Below are 17381 nucleotides of genomic sequence, written 5' to 3' on the forward strand. Positions count from 1 at the left end.
TCATCCTCACCTACAAGGCCATTCACGGCCTTGCTCCCTCCTACCTCTCCGACCTACTATCCCCCTACCTACCTGCCCGTACCCTCCGTTCCTCTGGCTCCGGTCTGCTCCACATCCCCCGCCCCAACCGCCCTACCATCGGTGGCCGGGCCTTCAGCCTCTCAGCCCCCAGGCTCTGGAACTCTATCCCCCAGTGCCTTCGCCGCCTCCTCCCTTTCCTCCTTCAAGGCCGGTCTCAAGACCTTTCTCTTTGACCGTGCCTTCAGCTCCCCTCTCGACTCTCTATCCCCTCCTCGCTCCCTCCCTTCCCTCCCCTCACCCTGACCATTTCCCCCACTGCTCCTGACCCAACTGTACAGCGCCTTGGGACGTCCTCCCGACGTGAAAGGCGCTCAATAAATGGAATCTTGTTGTTGTTGTATTATATGCAAATTATTTTTTCTTCAACTCTAACTAGTCAGCCATGAGACTCGAAGAAAGGAAAAATGTACCTACTCCCAGCAGTAATAGGGAGATTTTATGGTTCAGAGAATCTGAAACGCACCTTTATTTTTTTTAAATCATAAAATGAAAAAGCAGTACTTTTAACCCACCCTATCCCCATGTTTTGACCCAAACAAAATATTTATACAGCTTTTCAAATTAAAATTTGAAGTACTGATCCTATACACACTCACACCCACATCACATTTTATCATACAAAATGCATTCAAAAACAAAATTAAAAAAATCTAAAGCTACCCACTTTCCCTTTCCCTAATAGAACCATACATTTCCCCCGCCCCACATATTACATCTTAACATTCACTAAAAAAAACACACAAAGGAGCTATTAAAACACCATTACAGAATATGCAAAAGAACAGCTTGCATCACATTTATTACTTCCCAAAGTAGTTTTAAACCAATGTGCCTGTGGTTAATCAAGTTTGTTCTATAGTATAACACTTTTACAAATTTCATTTTCAAATCAGTTCAGCGGCTTATAAAAATTACTACAAAGCAAATCTGTACACTTTCTACAATAAATTAAAAAACAAACGCAGGCACAAATTGTCTTAAAAAAATTGTGTACAGGTCCCAGAGTAATCACAGCAGAAAATAAATGAATATTACAACACCCTTCCCAACAAAGTAAAAAAGTTACAAGTTTGAAGTACTGTAAATTCATATACAATGTATACATAGGCTACAAAACCACTTAGTACACAAGCAATCCAGCATATTAGGCATTCTGGGCAGTGTCAACTTTTGGGGATGTTCTCTTGAAACTGCATTTCATAAGTATTCAAAATCAAACTTGAACAAGGTATTCCCTTCCAATGTAGCTTGATCTAAAATGATACTACTTTGAATACTAGACAGGGTTAATGCTACAATTTGTTACTTTTTCTGGCACCATGAATAGAAATCAAACAAAGCAGCAATATAGAAGGTAAGGTGTTCACTTAATATTGCACTGAAAGTAGGTTCAATGTCTGCACTTTGGCCAGACTGCACGGAAAGGAAGAAGAAAAGATGAAAATCAAAACTGTTGCCCAGCTTCTCCATGTGAGCTAACGCATTCACAGAACAGTAATAGTATTTGCCGTTTCATTACTCTGCCCTGTTCTGCCAACTGAGTATCAGATGATCACGATGTTATGATGCACTAAGAGCAACAATAATAAAAAATGCAATCCCTTCCCTGGAAATGTTTACTTTCTGCATAATACAGATTATGCAACACATTTTTGGTATATGACAACTATGTCAATGACATTAAAAGGGAAAAAATGAACAATTAAAACCTAGCACCGGGTGAAAAATATAGAGAAATCTAGTTATTCAGAATTGGGAATAGACACGTTTGACTTTTAATATTGTGAAGCACAGCCCAAATGTAAAAGTATAAAAATAGAAAACATGAAAAAAAATGAATTTGTTTCTTTTGGTAGAATTACAGGTTCATTTTACTGCTCTATTGCACACCATTTAAAGTTATCAAATTCTTGATTTTGAGCATTAACACTTTGAGCATATTCTGCACCAAAATTATCTGGTATGTGGTACTTGGTTACATCAACAGCTTCCTTTTTGTTTAATAAGTTACAGAACATTCAGATTTGTGTTTTTAAAAAAATGAAAGAACCAGAAACAGCTATTAACTAATTTTGACTAACAGAATAATTTAAAGTATTTACAGCTTTGTCTCATGAGTTATAAACACTATGAACAAGTTAATCTGGTCAAAAGATTATAGTGGAAAGTTTGCAGGTATATAAGAAAGTAAATTATGTACGAAAAACATAATTACAGCTGGCAGTGAATCAGCAGGTGCTACCATTTCTCAGAGCACAACTACTGGAACAGTGATTGATACAACAGTGGAAAGTAAAATACATTCGTTAAGAGCTGAGAGATGTTTCTGTAAATGTTCCTTTTTTTTAAGAGACCAGATGGGTTTATCTCCCACATTTGATACATTTTCAATCAATATCACTAAAGTCACTCGTTTGTTCACCTCGAACTCTACATTGATGAAGCATCGCCCGATCAAAAGCAATGCGAACAGATTTCCGAATGGAAGAAGTTCGACCTTCCATCATTTTTATTTTGTCTATAGTTTCATCAATACCGAGTGGAACCACTTTGGATTTTGGAAGCCACTGCCTGTTGGAAGAAAATTGCATATCTTGATCAATAACAGAAATTTAGAAATTTACTTACCACTTCATTCTGTAAATAAATGGAACCATCAAAATCAGTAATAAGTAGATGGCTTTAGGTAACAAGGGACAGAAACCCCCCAAAAGGACATTTAAACATGTTTTCATTTAAAAAGTTCAAACGTTAAGACTGTAAAGAACAAGTAAAACCAGATTTAACATTTATCTAGATGGTTGCAAATTTTGGTGACTTAACTGACAAAGCAGCTGTATTAATATCCTGCGTTTAATATACATCATCAAAACGTCTGAAAGAGCTTCACATGATTTACTATAAAATGTAGTAAAAGTAATAGTAGACAAGAAAATGATAACAGTAGGAGGATGTGCAATGCAATTAAACCTACAAAACCGAAACAAAATTGTGCTCATTCTTTACACGTCTGCTGCATATGATAAACAAAATCTTCTCCCCTCCTTCCCCCTTATAACTGGAAACACTTACCAGCTTCGTTTGTTATCGAAGAACAGAACAAGAAACAATTTCTCCACTGATTTCCTTTGCATGCTCTCTCCAATTTTTAATACATCTTGCGGGGGTGTAGGAATAAGCACTCCGTTATGTCGACAGCCATTTCGAGACACCTTTGGGTCAATTACCTAATTAAAAAGGTAATTTTGTTAAAACATATTTTTTAAAACTTATCTGAAAACAAATTTTGGCATGGGGGTGGTATTTATTTCACCAGCATTTACAGCCCAGCCCGCGATATCCTGAGAAGATGGTAGTGAGTATTCTCTTTAAAATGCTACTATCTTTGAATTATAATGAAGTGGGGCTTTAAGAGAAATATTAAAAGGAAATCTTTGTGGAATATTAAACCTTGGGATAAGACCAATAAGATAACTTATTAAACATTTGAAGCTTAAAAAAAATCTAATCTTCCTGACCAAGTAGATATCAAATGTAAGAAATGCAAGTTAACCCCAACTCCAAAACATTTAAACATGAAATTAGAAATTAGAAATTTAGAATAGAATAAAAGGGAGAAGAGATAATGAGTTTTAAATAAAAAACATGTAACTGTTGGAAGAAAAAAAAGGAAAATAAACAAAATACAAAATACTGCAGATGCTGGAAATCTGAAACAAAAACAGAAGTGAGTCAACGTTTCGTCAGAACGGTCATGGACCTGAAACGTTGACCACTTTCCTTTCTCCATAGATGCTGCCTGACCTGCTGAGTGTTCCCAACGACTTCTGTTTTTTGTTAAAGGAAAATAAACGTTCTTAAATATTTCATTTTAAAATGCTTAAAGAACAACAACATGATTGCGTTTATAGAGCGCCTTTCATGTCGGGAGGACGTCCCTGGACCGTTGGGTCGGGATCTGAGCAGGGGGGAAATGGTCAGGGTGAGTGGAGGGAAGGGAGGGAGCGAGGAGGGGGTAGAGAGTCGAGAGGGGAGCTGAGGGCACGGTTGAAGTGTATATTTTAGTCATACAAGAATATCATTGGAAATAAAACTGCATTCTTTACTAAATTTGGCTCAGCATTAATGTACGAGATATAATAGAATTTTATTTATCTGTTCTAAAGGTTAATATGCTCCTTAAAAAAATAAATTTATAAACAATTTCATTGAGAACCATTAAAGGTACAGTATGCATTCAGATTAAATACACTTTTGGGCAAGAAACCCAGTTCAGATAAGTTTGATCATAGATCAATTTCATCAGTAAATACATCTCAGTTCTAACAAGGTTACTCATCTTGGTGAGCGTCAACCCATTCACTTTTCAAAAGTGGTCGTTACTTCGGTCCATACAAGCGGAACATCCATTGTGCCTCTCAATTTGAGCACAATTTATTCATATACTGCGAACAGGAACATTCTGAATGTGTAATAATAACCACAATTCTTGTTTAATGCTTAAACTTATAATGAATACAGTGAAACTCTGATAACTAGCCTCTGGGAAAAGTGGTCAACACCACATAACTAGTCACTCACTAATATATCCCGGCTATTCGAGCACTTTGGAGATACTGTACTTCGGTTCTGCTAAGTAATCATTTGAGCTATTTCCCTTAGTTTTACTGTATTTGAATAGAAACACTGCTTTTTAAAACATTGTTCTCTTTTGCCCGTAAGGCATTAGAATATACCCACAATCTCCAGAAGAGAAGAGCAGTAGCCATTAGTCATAGCCTGGGCTAATACAAAAGTGCGGGCGCACCTTTTCTGCACTCTACGCTGCAATGGACCTCGTCCGCTACAAATCCGCCATGAATGCAGTTTGTGGCCCGCGGGCCGCTCGTGCTGTTTGCCTGACATCACTGAGGACGGAGCGGCTCCGGATCTGCACGCGCAGTGCAGCCCAAGCAACAAATGGGCTACACTCGGAAGCCCTGCTGGTGTGATTGTCTGTGTGTATCTCTCTATGTGAGGGTGTCTATGTCTCTTCTATATGTGTGTGTGTGTGTGTGTTTTTATGAGTGGCTCTGTGTGAATGTGTGTCTCTGTCTGTGTATGTTTCTTTGTGTCTACGAGTATGTGTGTGTCTCTTGCTCTCTGAGAATGTGTGTGTGTCTCTCTCTGTGTGTTTACGAGTGTGTGTATCTCTCTCTCTCTCTCTCTGTATATGTGCGCGTGTGTGTGTGTGTGTATCTCTGTGTGTCTCTGAGTGTGTGTCTCCCTTTCTGTCTGCGTGTCTCTCGCTGTGTCTCTGAGTGTGTGTGTCTCTCTCTCTGTGTCTGTATGCAGTGCATGCCTTGAAAGGCAGGAGGCGGTGAGCTCCTGTAGCCCACCCCCCCAAAAAAAAGGCTAGTTTTTGTTAAGAAGCAATTAAGAATTTTTTTTGCAACAATCTAATATGTGTTATTTCCTTATGTTCAATTTTTATCAATAAAGTGAAAAAATGTAGCAGTAAAATGCACCTCAATAGCACCAATCAAACCCCACAGTTTCCTGCAAGATTCGCAAACCCTCGCAATTATTTTTTCCAAAATGTCTGCACTTTTCTATTGGCCCAGGCCATAGCCGATACCTTTCATACACAGCTCAGTTTTATGATTGTAGATTATAATTTACTGTGTTGAGATTTAACATAATGTTCGTCAAAATAAACTCAGCCATGAAGTTTAACTTACCAATGCTGGATACGAAGGGTAACCACTACACTTGGCCCAAATCAGCTTTAAGGGTTCCATGACAGAATTGGTATCAGCAGAAATCCACATGTTGTTTTGGCCAACCTCTGGGAAAATAAAATAAGGTACTCAACAGGAGAGAATATTATTTTCTTTCTTGTACCTTATAATTAACAAACATGATTCAAGACGGCCAAAAGAGATTGAATTACTGTCATTCCAGAAACAGTATTTAGATAAGGTTTGAATATTTAGGAAATTACAAGATTTTTGTGGTACCCAGTTATGATGCAAGGAATCGTAAAGCATTTATTTCATAAATTAGCAGTGCAATAGAGTAAAGGTTAATTTCACCTGCAATGAAAACAAGCTAAATGCTCTGTGGGTTAGCTCTCCTTATATAGGACTTGGGAGAGGGCAATATTCAAATAGCATGACACCTCATCACTTATCCTTTTCTTCCCCTCTTTCCCCCTCCTAATCTTTTTTAGCGATATTGAAAATTAACAACATTTACTAACAAGTTATCCAATTTACAAATGTTGGTTGAAATTTTTGCCTTTTACGCATGAATGTGATGACTGAAAAGAAATGTATAGGTATAACTGACATATCAAAGTGACACTTATTTTTAGTCCATAGATCATGGTTATAATTCTGGATTGTTTACCTGCTGCAATTCTAGCTGCTTTAGCAAAGTTGCCATTTTCAATGCAAGCAATCAACTCATTTCGGTCTTCGAATGGATTCCTTCGAGCCAGAGCTGGTTTCCCTTTGCCACATTTTGGAAGGCATATAGTACTATTAGAAAGAGTTAAGATTTTAAAATCAGCAAAAGGTTTTATAATGCTAAAAGAAATCCTGTTGATTAAGATATGTAAACAATGTATGACAATATCACTGTAAAATAAATCCTTGCAGAAATGTTCATATGAAAAAGGCACGTGAAAACATAAACCTTCAGAACATAAGTTAAGATCCAATGTTCTGGAAAATTTAGAATTATTATTCAAAAAAAATATCAAAATTGTTACAAAAAATGTTATGCCTACATAAAACATTCAAATAAAAAATACTATCGTAATTTCTAGAATTCAACTTTAAATTAATCACTCTATGAAGAATTACCCCACCACCCAAGAACACAAAATCCACTTTGTTAAAGCATTTTTTTTACCTTGCTTGGTTCGAAACCACACTGATACTTGTGCATATACTAGATTCTGAAGCACATCGGCGACGCTGATGATCAAGTGGATTGGATTGTGCAGTTTCAGGCTTCTCCTCATTACTAAAGCCATTAGAAAGTGCTAGAAAATTAAAACGGAAACAATTGTAATAGTGAAAACCTGGTCAATAAGTTAAGCTTTTAAAATTGCTCCTGGACTTTTTGGGGGAATCAATCACTAACACTGTCAAATGAACCCAAAGAACAGATCTTACTTTAAACAGGCCACAGATTTATTAGTACATTCTTCTAAGATCTATGAAACATCTGGTCCTTCATTCTAAGTATACCTTGTATTTACATTTGTTCCTTCATTTTAGGCCTTTCTTTGCATTCGTAAGTTTAATTTAAAAACATACTGAGAATTTTGTAGACAAACATGCAAGTTACAAATTCCTGTGTTTGGAGTTGCAGAAATTGCATCACATTTCAGAGAGCAAAGGTCCAAAAGTTTTGTTTACATCACTCAACTTAAGTCACATTAAGAATATGCCAATTCTGTAATACACTGTAAAGTGAAATATACTGTAGCGCTAAATTAGTGAATGAGGTAAGTTTGCATTATCAGAAACCTATGTTAGAATTCCATGTGTGAAACTTTTAAAGAGAGCTAAGTTCCATGGAATTCAGGATAAATTAGCAAGGTGGATTCAAAACTTTAAAATATATTCTGTGAAGTGATTTGAGACATCTCGAATACCTGATAAGGCGATATATCAAATGCAAGAGTTATTATATTATTATTAATATTCCCCTGGAAGTTTAGTATTCCACTAATATTTTCTTGTAGCTTTTCCCCCAAATATGAAAATGTTATTTTCACCCTAACAATAATAATAATAATCCTTGCATTTGATATAGCGCTTTTCACGTCGGGAGGACGTCCCAAAGCGCTTCACAGAACGCACTGTAAAGTGAATTGACTGTATATTTGTGGGCGAACGCGGCAGCCAATTGCGCACAGCAATGTCCCACAAACAGTCGTAGATTGAAAATGACCAATTTTTTTTTATTATTGTTTCTGGTTTTGGAGGGATTATTATTAGGCTCTGTGTGGAGTAAGGAAACTTGCCCAAGGTTTTGCCCGGCCTGGGATTGAACTCAGGTCTCTCGCTTGCAAAGCGAATGCTCTAACCACTGAGCTGCAGGACTCCACGATGTCCCGTTACAAGACATCTTCCTGCTCCACCTCATCAGACTTCTCCTCTCTTCTCTCCTCTCTTAACCTCTCCCTGCACATCCACTCTGCTACCAACAACCACGGTCACCCGCTCGACCTAGTGATCACCCAGGGCCTCAGCGTCTCGGTTGTCACCATCACTGGCAAGGCCACCTCTAACCGCCATTTCAACTCCCTCAGCTCCCATATCCCTCTCCCCACTGTCTCCAAACCTACCACCATCTTCTACCACTTGTGGAAGAAGATCTCCCCACAATTCCTGCTGCCCTGGAGTCCTTTGAACTCCTCCCCCTCTGGCAACTACCCGCTCGCTGCGCTTACTCTTCTCCAGAGCACCCTCTCCACCACACTCGATGTCCTTGCACCCCTCACCTCCCGAACTGCCTCCTACTCCCGATCCTCATCCTGGTTCACCAGTCATCTCCACTCGTTTAAGGGCCAGGTGCGGTCTGCATCTGGTTGGACCTCATTAAGATCTACCGCTCCACTCTCGCCACAGTCAAATCATCCTTCTATTCCAGGTTAATCCTGGAGGCGAAGGGCAACTCCAGGCTCCTGTTCTCCACCACTAACCGGCTCCCCCGCCCTCCCCGCCACGCTTCGCAGATTCTTTACTCTGACTCACTGCGAAAAAATGCTGACTTCCTTGATTTCAAAATCGAGGGAATCCACTCAGCTGCTACTGCCCTCCCAACATCCAACTCCTCCCTGCCCCCACCCCACAATTATCCATCTGACAATTACCCATCCCTCCTTCCACACCTTTGAACCTGTCACCCCCTCCACTGTCTTCACCACCATACCCTCCATGAAGCCCATCACCTGCTCCAAGGACCCCATCCCTACCCCTCTCCTTAAATCCCAGCTCCACCTCTTTGCCCCACTACTCGCCAACATCATTAACCTCTCCCTGTCATCTGGCACTGTTCCTTCCCCCCTCAAAACAGCCATTATCACCTCCACCCTGACGAAACCTTCCCTTGACCCATCACAGCTATCCAGCTACCGGCTCATCTCAAATCTCCCCTTCCTCTCCAAGGTCCTTGAGAGCCGTTGCCTCCCAGCTTCGCTTTTGCCTCTCCTCTCACTCCCTCCATAAACCCCTCCAATCGGATTTCCGTGCTGCCCACAGCACGGAAACTGCTCTAGTCAAGGTCACAAACGACATCCTGAAGATGTGTGACCAGGGCTCCCTCTGCTTCCTCGTCCTCCTTGACCTCTCCGCCGCCTTTGACACCGTGGACCACTCAATCCTCCTCCAGCTCGTCTCCTCCCACCTCAACCTTCAAGGTTCTGTCCTTGACTGGTTCAAGTCCTACCTTTCACACCGCCTCCACTTCGTCGCAGCAAACAGTTTCTCCTCCAACCCCTGCACTGTCTCGTGCTGTGTTCCTCAGGGCTCTGTCCTCGGTCCCCTCCTCTTCACCCTCTACATGCTCCCCCTTGGTGACATCATCCACAGACATGGGGTGAATTTCCACATGTATGCGGATGACACCCAACTCTACCTCTCTGCCTTCACCCTGAATTCCAGGACTACTGGCGCCCTGACCGACTGCCTGTCCGACATCAAGTCCTGGACAAAGGCCAACTTTCTCCAACTCTATGTCAGCAAGACCGAGGCCCTCCTGATTGGCTCGCGCCAGCGCCTCCGCACCTCAGGCTCTGGCAGCATCAGCCTCCATGGCTGCACACTCAACCTCACTAAGCCAGTCAGGAACCTGGGTGTCTTGTTTGACCCTGAACTGTCCTTTCTCCCCCACATCCGCGCCATGACCGGCACTGCCTACCACCACCTCCGCAACATTGCCAGACTCCGCCACTGCCTCACCCCTCAGGCTGCTGAAACCCTCACCCACGCATTCGTCACCTCAAGGCTCGATTACGGGAACTCTCTCCTCATCGGCCTTCCCAACTCTTCCCTTCACAAGCTGCAGATCATCCCAAACTCCGCAGCTCGTGTACTCTCACGTACCAGGCTCCGTGACCCCATCACTCCCACCCACTCCTGACTCCCCATTCCTCAGAGGATCGAGTTCAAGATCCTCGTCCTCACCTTTAAGGCTATCCGTGGCCTTGCCCCCTCCTACCTCTCTGACCTGCTGACTCCCTACCAACCTGCCCGCTCTCTCCATTCAGCGGGCTCCGGTCTGCTCCATGTCTCCGGCTCGACCCGCCCTACCATCGGTGGCCGAGCTTTCAGCTTCTCTGACCCATACTCTGGAACTCCATCCCATGGTCTCTTCGCCTCGCTTCCTCTCTTGCCTCCTTCTCTTCAACTGTGCCTTTGGTCGCCCTCCCACCTCTCTGCTTCCCTCACCCCTACACCACACCTACCCCTTGCTCGGGTCCCGATACCTGACTGCTCAGCGCTTTGGGACATCCTCCCGACGTGAACGGCGGTCTATAAATGTAATTTTGTTGTTGTTGTTACTATAGTCCGAAAACTCAGTAATAATATCAGAAGCAAAAAAACCCCACAAAATCTTATAAATTCTTAAGATACTGCTTGGATGATGAATTATAAAATTCTGCTTTCAAGGAATTGCCATAATTTGATGGAAATAGCAAATGGAAGCTTAAGCTCCATATTCAAAACAATTTTTGCATTTAATATATGACACAAGCTATTTGCGACTATAGGTATTATGGTGGAATAAACATACCTGGCTGGCTCTGAATTGTTATCAATTTCTGAATTAGAAATACAAGTATTTTATCACTGAAGGACCGAAGGACCATAATTTGAACAGTTTGACTGATGGCAACATTATGAAATAAATGTAGTAGCTTCCAGCTTGTGAATCTGGGCATCCAAATTTGTTTCAAAGCTATTTCTGCAAGTTCCGACGAGGAGGAGTTTATATAAGCCTGAGAATAAAGCTATTTATCCCAACATTTTTAGTGAGAAAAATACTTGAGAACACATGGATATCATCAACGCTGATTCAAAAAGGACAGAGATAAGGGCCAGTAAGTAAAGAATAATTTAGATGTGCAATACTGTAGCTCATGCTTCATAAATCTTGAATTTGAAATTCGTTTCAAGCCCTAAATGAGTGAATGAGGTCAATTCAGTAAGTTTGTATTATTAGAAACCATGTGTTAGAATTCCATGTGTGAAACTTTTAAAGAGAGCTAAGGTCCATGGAATTCAGGATAAATTAGCAAGGTGGAATGAAAACTGCATCAGCAATATGAAGCATAAAGTAATACAATGTGTTTAAAAAGTTGTCTGGAGAGGGGAAGTTGTGTATTGACACTATTTATAAATTACTTGGGAAATTTGATATACTGTATTATAAAATTTGCTGAACATGCCAAGTTACATGCTCATACATAGTGGAGATAAATGGATTCAAAAAATCTTCAGACATGGATCATTTTATTCAAACAAACCTTTTTGTACTGTAGTCAGTGAATATGTCCATTATAATTTGGCAATAAATTTGTTCAGGCATGTAGCCAGAATCTTAACATAAATTTCAATGATAATCGAGGAAAAGATTACTGCTTTTCTCCATTTATCTGACACAAAATGCATCTGTCGTAGGGCTAATCGTATGAAGCTGTACCAACTCTGGGTTTGTTAATAATAAACAGGGTGTAGATAAATCATCAGAATCAGGGAGCCTGGCTTGCAAGCGTAAATTGATGGCTTGCAGGATCTCCTCCAGTGACATAGGGAAGTTCAACAAAGATTTTCGTTGAACATGTAAGATTGCAATAGCAAGTCTAAGAATTCCTTAATCTTATCTGGTTGGCAAGTTGTAAAGAGCTTTGAAAAACGCTTGAAGCTCGATTTCATTGGACCTGCAAACTACTGTAGTTAGGCATCTCTCAGCTGCACCACAGGGGTAAATGCACAACTGTTTTATTATCATGGGTAATCAGCTAGCCTAGTTTGTCATTATGATTGTTTTAATAAGTATCAAATGAGCTGTCTCCATTGTAAAATCATTAGGGATTCTGAATAGCTCTCCTTGGACTTGTATAAAAGTCATTCAAACTGCTAGGGTGGTATTGAGCTTATAAATATGCAATCCTATCCTTCAGAGCTTTTGAAAAGCTCTTCTTCTTTTTGCTGTTTTTAATACTCAATCGTCTCTCAATGGAATCACTCTGTTCCTTTTCTATTATACAATAGGTAAAATCCAAGAGATATAGCATTCTCCTCGTAGAGGAAGTTAAGCAAAGTCATTTGGAGCTGAGTTGGCTACAAGTCTCAAAATTATAAAAGGATTTGATAAGGTTAGCATAATCTTAGGCTGTTCCCACTTGTTGGGATGTCTGCAACCAGGGGACTCAAGTATAAAATAGCAATCAAGGGATCTAAAAGAGAATTTAGGAGGAACAACTTCATGGAGAAGGTAGTGAGAAATGCTAGATGAATTAGATAATACAGATGCATTTAAGAGGAAGCTAAATGTACACATGAGGGAAAAGGGAACAGAAGTCTGTGGGAAGAAGTGGGTGGAGACTTATGTGGAGTATAAAAACCAGCATGGACATGCTGTACAACCTGTAAGCTGACATGTATCTATGTAAGCTGACGTGCCTGGCCATGGAACTGTGACAGGCTCAAGTGGTTTGGTTTCTGAGCCAGGTAGCGTCACAGTATTCACTGTTGACAATGGACCGGCCGACAGGACTTGGAATGGCAGACAAGTTACTGAGGGTCTACTTGGTTCTCATTATTCCTGCAAGCTAAAGTCTTAGTGGGTAAAGTAGTTATAGCTAAACAAGCAGCGAGAAACTTGCCAATGTTTGCAATACAAATTTTGGTTGTTTAAACTCTAACATTACCCCTAATGCACATTGTGGGGTCCTCAAATCTTGGCTCTCACCAATTTGTTCCAAAATTCTCCAGGATTAAGGAAGTAGGGTGCATTTCTTCAGGGAACGTGCGTCCCTCAAGGGAGTGTCCCTGCTCCATAGCCTACAACTTAAAACCATACACATGTAGAATTCAGTAGTTTGGTTTGGAGACTCTTAAGCAGGTGATAGGATTCTCCATGGGGCAAGACACCCGGCAGGCCACAATAAAATTTAAAAAATGGTATCGAGAACTATTCGTCAGAAAGTCTGAACCCTAAAAGAAAGAGACCTTAAAGACACCAGTGACTCAACACTGCTAAACAGACTGAAATGAAGCATGATTATGTCAATAACAAACCAGTTATAAAAAAGGAGTCTGAATTCTGGACATATGTTGGGCAAAGTGAATGAATTACTATCTCTGTGGGCTGAATCATGTGTTAAATAGATTTTCCACATGTATATGTAAAAAAATCTATATCAGCAGATCAAGTTAAAATAAACTTAAAAAAACACTAAATGTTGACAAGGTATGTTGCGTGGTAGAATCCTCAAGGAAATACAGTAGATGAGTAAATATTTTTAGAAGTTCCATAAGCTTAAATGTTAATATTTGCTCGCCTGACATCTGTAAGGCATAAAATAGTTGAGGCCTTTCCAAGAGTGCTATCTATTTTTATCTGAAAAACACAGATATTATAAGAAGCCTAAACATGATTTTTTAAGCAATGAGATCATACCTCATGTATCTACTGGAATTTAAGAAAGTAACTGAACCAGGGGATGAGGGTCATCCAATAGATATGCTTTATTTGGATTTTAGATGGTACTGATTAAGTTCCACAGGAAACTGTTAAAGTAGGTTAAAACTCGTAGAGTGAATTGCAAGTTAGCTGGTTGATTTGAAAACTAGCTTGGTAATTGGAATAAATCAATATCAATCAATGCAAAAAAACCTATGTGGCTGGTATCTTGCAGAAATCCAAAAAGGTCTACTGTGGGGCCCTATTTTTCTCACCACTGATAAATAAGTTGAAAGAACATTTCCTGTATTATAAAATTGTCATACACTGAGAAGAGTTTGTAAGTCACTTCAATCAAACAAGGTGGCACAATGGTAGTCTGAAGGAAATAGTAAAGGAGGAAGGGGGGGGAAGAGGCTGACCATAGAGCAGGGAAATCATAGTTTATTTTTAATTTTCCTGTTGCATTTTCATTTTACTATGCTGGGAGGACACAGTTCTTAACAATCTATTCAGAAAAATAAAATGGCAAAAGGGAATTTAAACCCTCTTAAGATAGAGATAGATTTTATGGAAGTTAGCAGGTACTTAAAAGAAGTCAACCAAATCAACATTGAACCAACATAACATTTAGAACTAAAATCTGTGGGCAATTTGAGTTTCCCAGGGTGAATTATTAAAATATTATCTGCACAAACAAGACCAACACTCCCCCAATAGTAGAACATAGAAAGCCAACCATAAAATATATTGCGTTTAGGTAATTGCTATGTGAACCTACCATAATACAAACCGCTTAGCCTTAAATTAACTTTCTTTCAGAAATATTCTACCGTAATCAAGTTCAGCAGATATTTACCCAAGTCTGGCCTTTTCAGAGGCACTTTTTCACCATCTGTTTCAGAATCACCACACAAGCTACGTGATCTCTTCCTTGGCTGCAATAGTGTCTCTAGTCTTGGAATTACAACAGACAAGAAGGTTTTAGTCCCCATCTGTCCTGAATGTGGTTGAGGCTCTGCATTTTTTGCTGGCTTCTGAGGGCTCACATTTTTGGCTTTTCGGAAAAGTACAGAGGTACGCCTGCCAACATCAACCAAAGATTCCACCACTGAAGTGTTTGTTGAGCAACTGATTTCACTGTCACTCAGGTTGTCTATGGTATGTCCATTCATAATCACATTCTGCAGAGAAGTGCTGGTGACTTCATTGTCAAATTTGACTCTTTTGTGCAGTCTATTCTGGCTCTGGTCAGTGCTGGGTTCTATTGGTTTGAGAGTAGGTGGTTCTGATGGAGTCTCTGAAGACGCTAGAAGAGGCAAACAATCAGATGGCTCAAGAATAGGTGGCACTGAAGACTTCAAATCTCCTGAAACAGCACATAAGACAATTTCAAAATAACTAAAAATTTAAACAAAATTTCTAAGATGCAGTCTCCATGTCATTGTCATAGAAAGCCTATATTGCAATGAACTAAACTGAGTACATCTAAAACAGTATCTTCACAAAATAACTACATAGATCAATGAATAAACTAATAACAACAAAATTACATTTGTATAGCACCATTCACATTGGGAGGACGTCCCAAAGTGCTTGACAGACAGAGTTTCGGACCTGAGCTGGGGGCCGGGATCGGGGAGGGTGGAGGGCAACGGGGGGAAGCAGGGAGATCGAAAGCACGGTCGAAGAGGAGGGTTTTGAGATGGGTCTTGAAGGAGGCAAGGAAGGGGGCGAGGCGGAGGGACTGCGGGATGGAGTTCCAGAGGGTGGGGCAGAGTGGCAGAAGGCCCGCCCACCAATAGTGGGGCGAGCGAGGCGGGGAACGTGAAGCAGGCCGGAGCCCCCTAAGGGGAGGGAGCAAGCAGGATGGTAGGGGGTTAGGAGGTCACAGAGGTAGGGGGGGAACAAGACCATGGAGGGCTTTGAAGGTGAGGACCAGGATCTTGAACTGTATTCTGTGTGATGGGAAGCCAGTGAAGTTGGGCAAGGATGGGGGTGATAGGTTCGTGGAGCCTGGTGCGGGAGAGGAAACGGGCTACAGTTCTGGATGATCTGCAGCCTGTGGAGGGAGGAGTTGGGGAGTCCGACAAGCAATGAGTTTGCATCATCGAGCCTCGATGTAATGAAACCATATATGAGGGTTTCGGCGGCCTGCGGTGTGAGACAGTGGTGGAGCCGAGCGATATTGCGGAGGTGGGGGAAGGCAGAGCGTGTCATGGCATGGATGTGGGGTAGAAAGGATAGTTGAGGATCAAACAAGACCCCAAGGTTTCCAGACTGGCTTTGCAAGGTGGAGTGTGCAACCATAGATGGTGATGCTGTCAGCGCCTGAGGTGAGGAGACACTGATGGGAACCAATCAGGAGAGCCTCGGTCTTGTTGATGTTCAACTGAAGAAAATTAACTCTCATCCAGGACTTGATCCAGGACATCCCAACAGGCATTCTATCAGGACTGCAGTGGTCCTGGAGTCAAGGGTGGTGACAAGAGAGGTAGAGTTGGGTGTCATCCGCATATATGTGGAAGTCCTCAGATTATGTTACCAAAAGGGAGCATATAGATATTGAAGAGGAGGGGACCAAGGACAAAGCCCTGAGGAATGCCGCATAAGATGGTGCGGGGGCTAGAGGAGAAACCGTTTGTGGAGATGAAATGGAGGCGGTGTGAAAGGTACGATCTGAACAGAGGACAGAGCCGTGAAGGTTGAGGTGAGAGGAGAGACGGTGGATAAGTATAGAGTGGTCGACGGTGTCGAAGACACCGGAGAGGTCAAGGACGACGGGGTGGCAGAGGGAGCACTGGTCGCAGATGGACAGAATGTTATTTCTGTCCATAACACGGTGTAATATTCTTTTAAGGTCCAGTCTTAAGATTCTTCATGCAGATACAGTAAACTGCAAGTGGCAACAGAATTATCACTTCCCTTCCAGTGTTCTTACTCAGGCATGTACTTTGACCTTCAAAATATATATTGCACTACAAAGCAGAAGATTGCCCTGAACTTCCATCAGATAAGATTCTCTAATGCTCAATTTATATTGCATCACAAAGAGTCTGATAGAATAACTCCCCTTGCAATACTAAATCAGGTTTGAGATGTACTGGAACCTTCCTGTCAAATCTGTCTTGGTGGCTTAACCGGTCATAAGGTACACCACTGAACTATCAATGTGAAAGGTCCTTTTGAACTTTAGCAGATTATTTTTACTGATAATTTTTATAGCCAGTCATAACTCCCGAATGATTCAGTGAGCTTATTCCATAAATCGCTGAATGTTTCAGACTTGTAAGATTCCAGTATTGGGCAGGATGTGTGCTACAATTCAGCAGTGTTTTCATTTAGGAAAGAAGGGAGGGGAAGAAAGAAAAGAACAAAAGAAGGCAAGGACTGCGCTCCTGATCAGTATACAGTAACTCCCTTCAGGAAAGTTTGCTTGTGTGGATATCAGGTGAGGAGAGGCTTGGAATTGGCTGTGAAGTTCTCTGCAGTTGAACAGCCTTTCAAATCACATGCATGGAGTCAGTCTCAATATGAGGGGGGGGGGGGGGGAGAAAAAAAAGAAAAGAGTAACACCATAAGAAGAATGGTGGAAGCAAAAATCTTTGCAT

The 17381-nt window shown here is 41.1% G+C and overlaps 1 protein-coding gene across 2 annotated transcripts in view; it reads right to left on the bottom strand.

The window, feature by feature from the left end:
* Positions 1-848: 848 nt before the first annotated feature.
* The window catches only part of brd1a (bromodomain containing 1a), a 42407-nt gene continuing 25874 nt past the window's right edge, over positions 849-17381 (bottom strand). For both annotated transcript variants that reach the window (XM_042335225.1, XM_007890981.2), the window contains exons 8-13: positions 14630-15139; positions 6979-7111; positions 6472-6602; positions 5802-5908; positions 3154-3308; positions 849-2652 (exon numbers count right to left, since the gene is read on the bottom strand). In XM_042335225.1, coding sequence (XP_042191159.1) covers positions 2469-2652; positions 3154-3308; positions 5802-5908; positions 6472-6602; positions 6979-7111; positions 14630-15139 — 1220 coding nt within the window. In that variant the 3' untranslated portion in view covers positions 849-2468. The remainder of the gene's footprint in view (positions 2653-3153; positions 3309-5801; positions 5909-6471; positions 6603-6978; positions 7112-14629; positions 15140-17381) is intronic.

Source organism: Callorhinchus milii, unplaced genomic scaffold, assembly GCF_018977255.1.
Source record: "Callorhinchus milii isolate IMCB2004 unplaced genomic scaffold, IMCB_Cmil_1.0 Scaffold5, whole genome shotgun sequence".
In the NCBI taxonomy this organism is placed as follows: Eukaryota; Metazoa; Chordata; class Chondrichthyes; order Chimaeriformes; family Callorhinchidae; genus Callorhinchus; species Callorhinchus milii.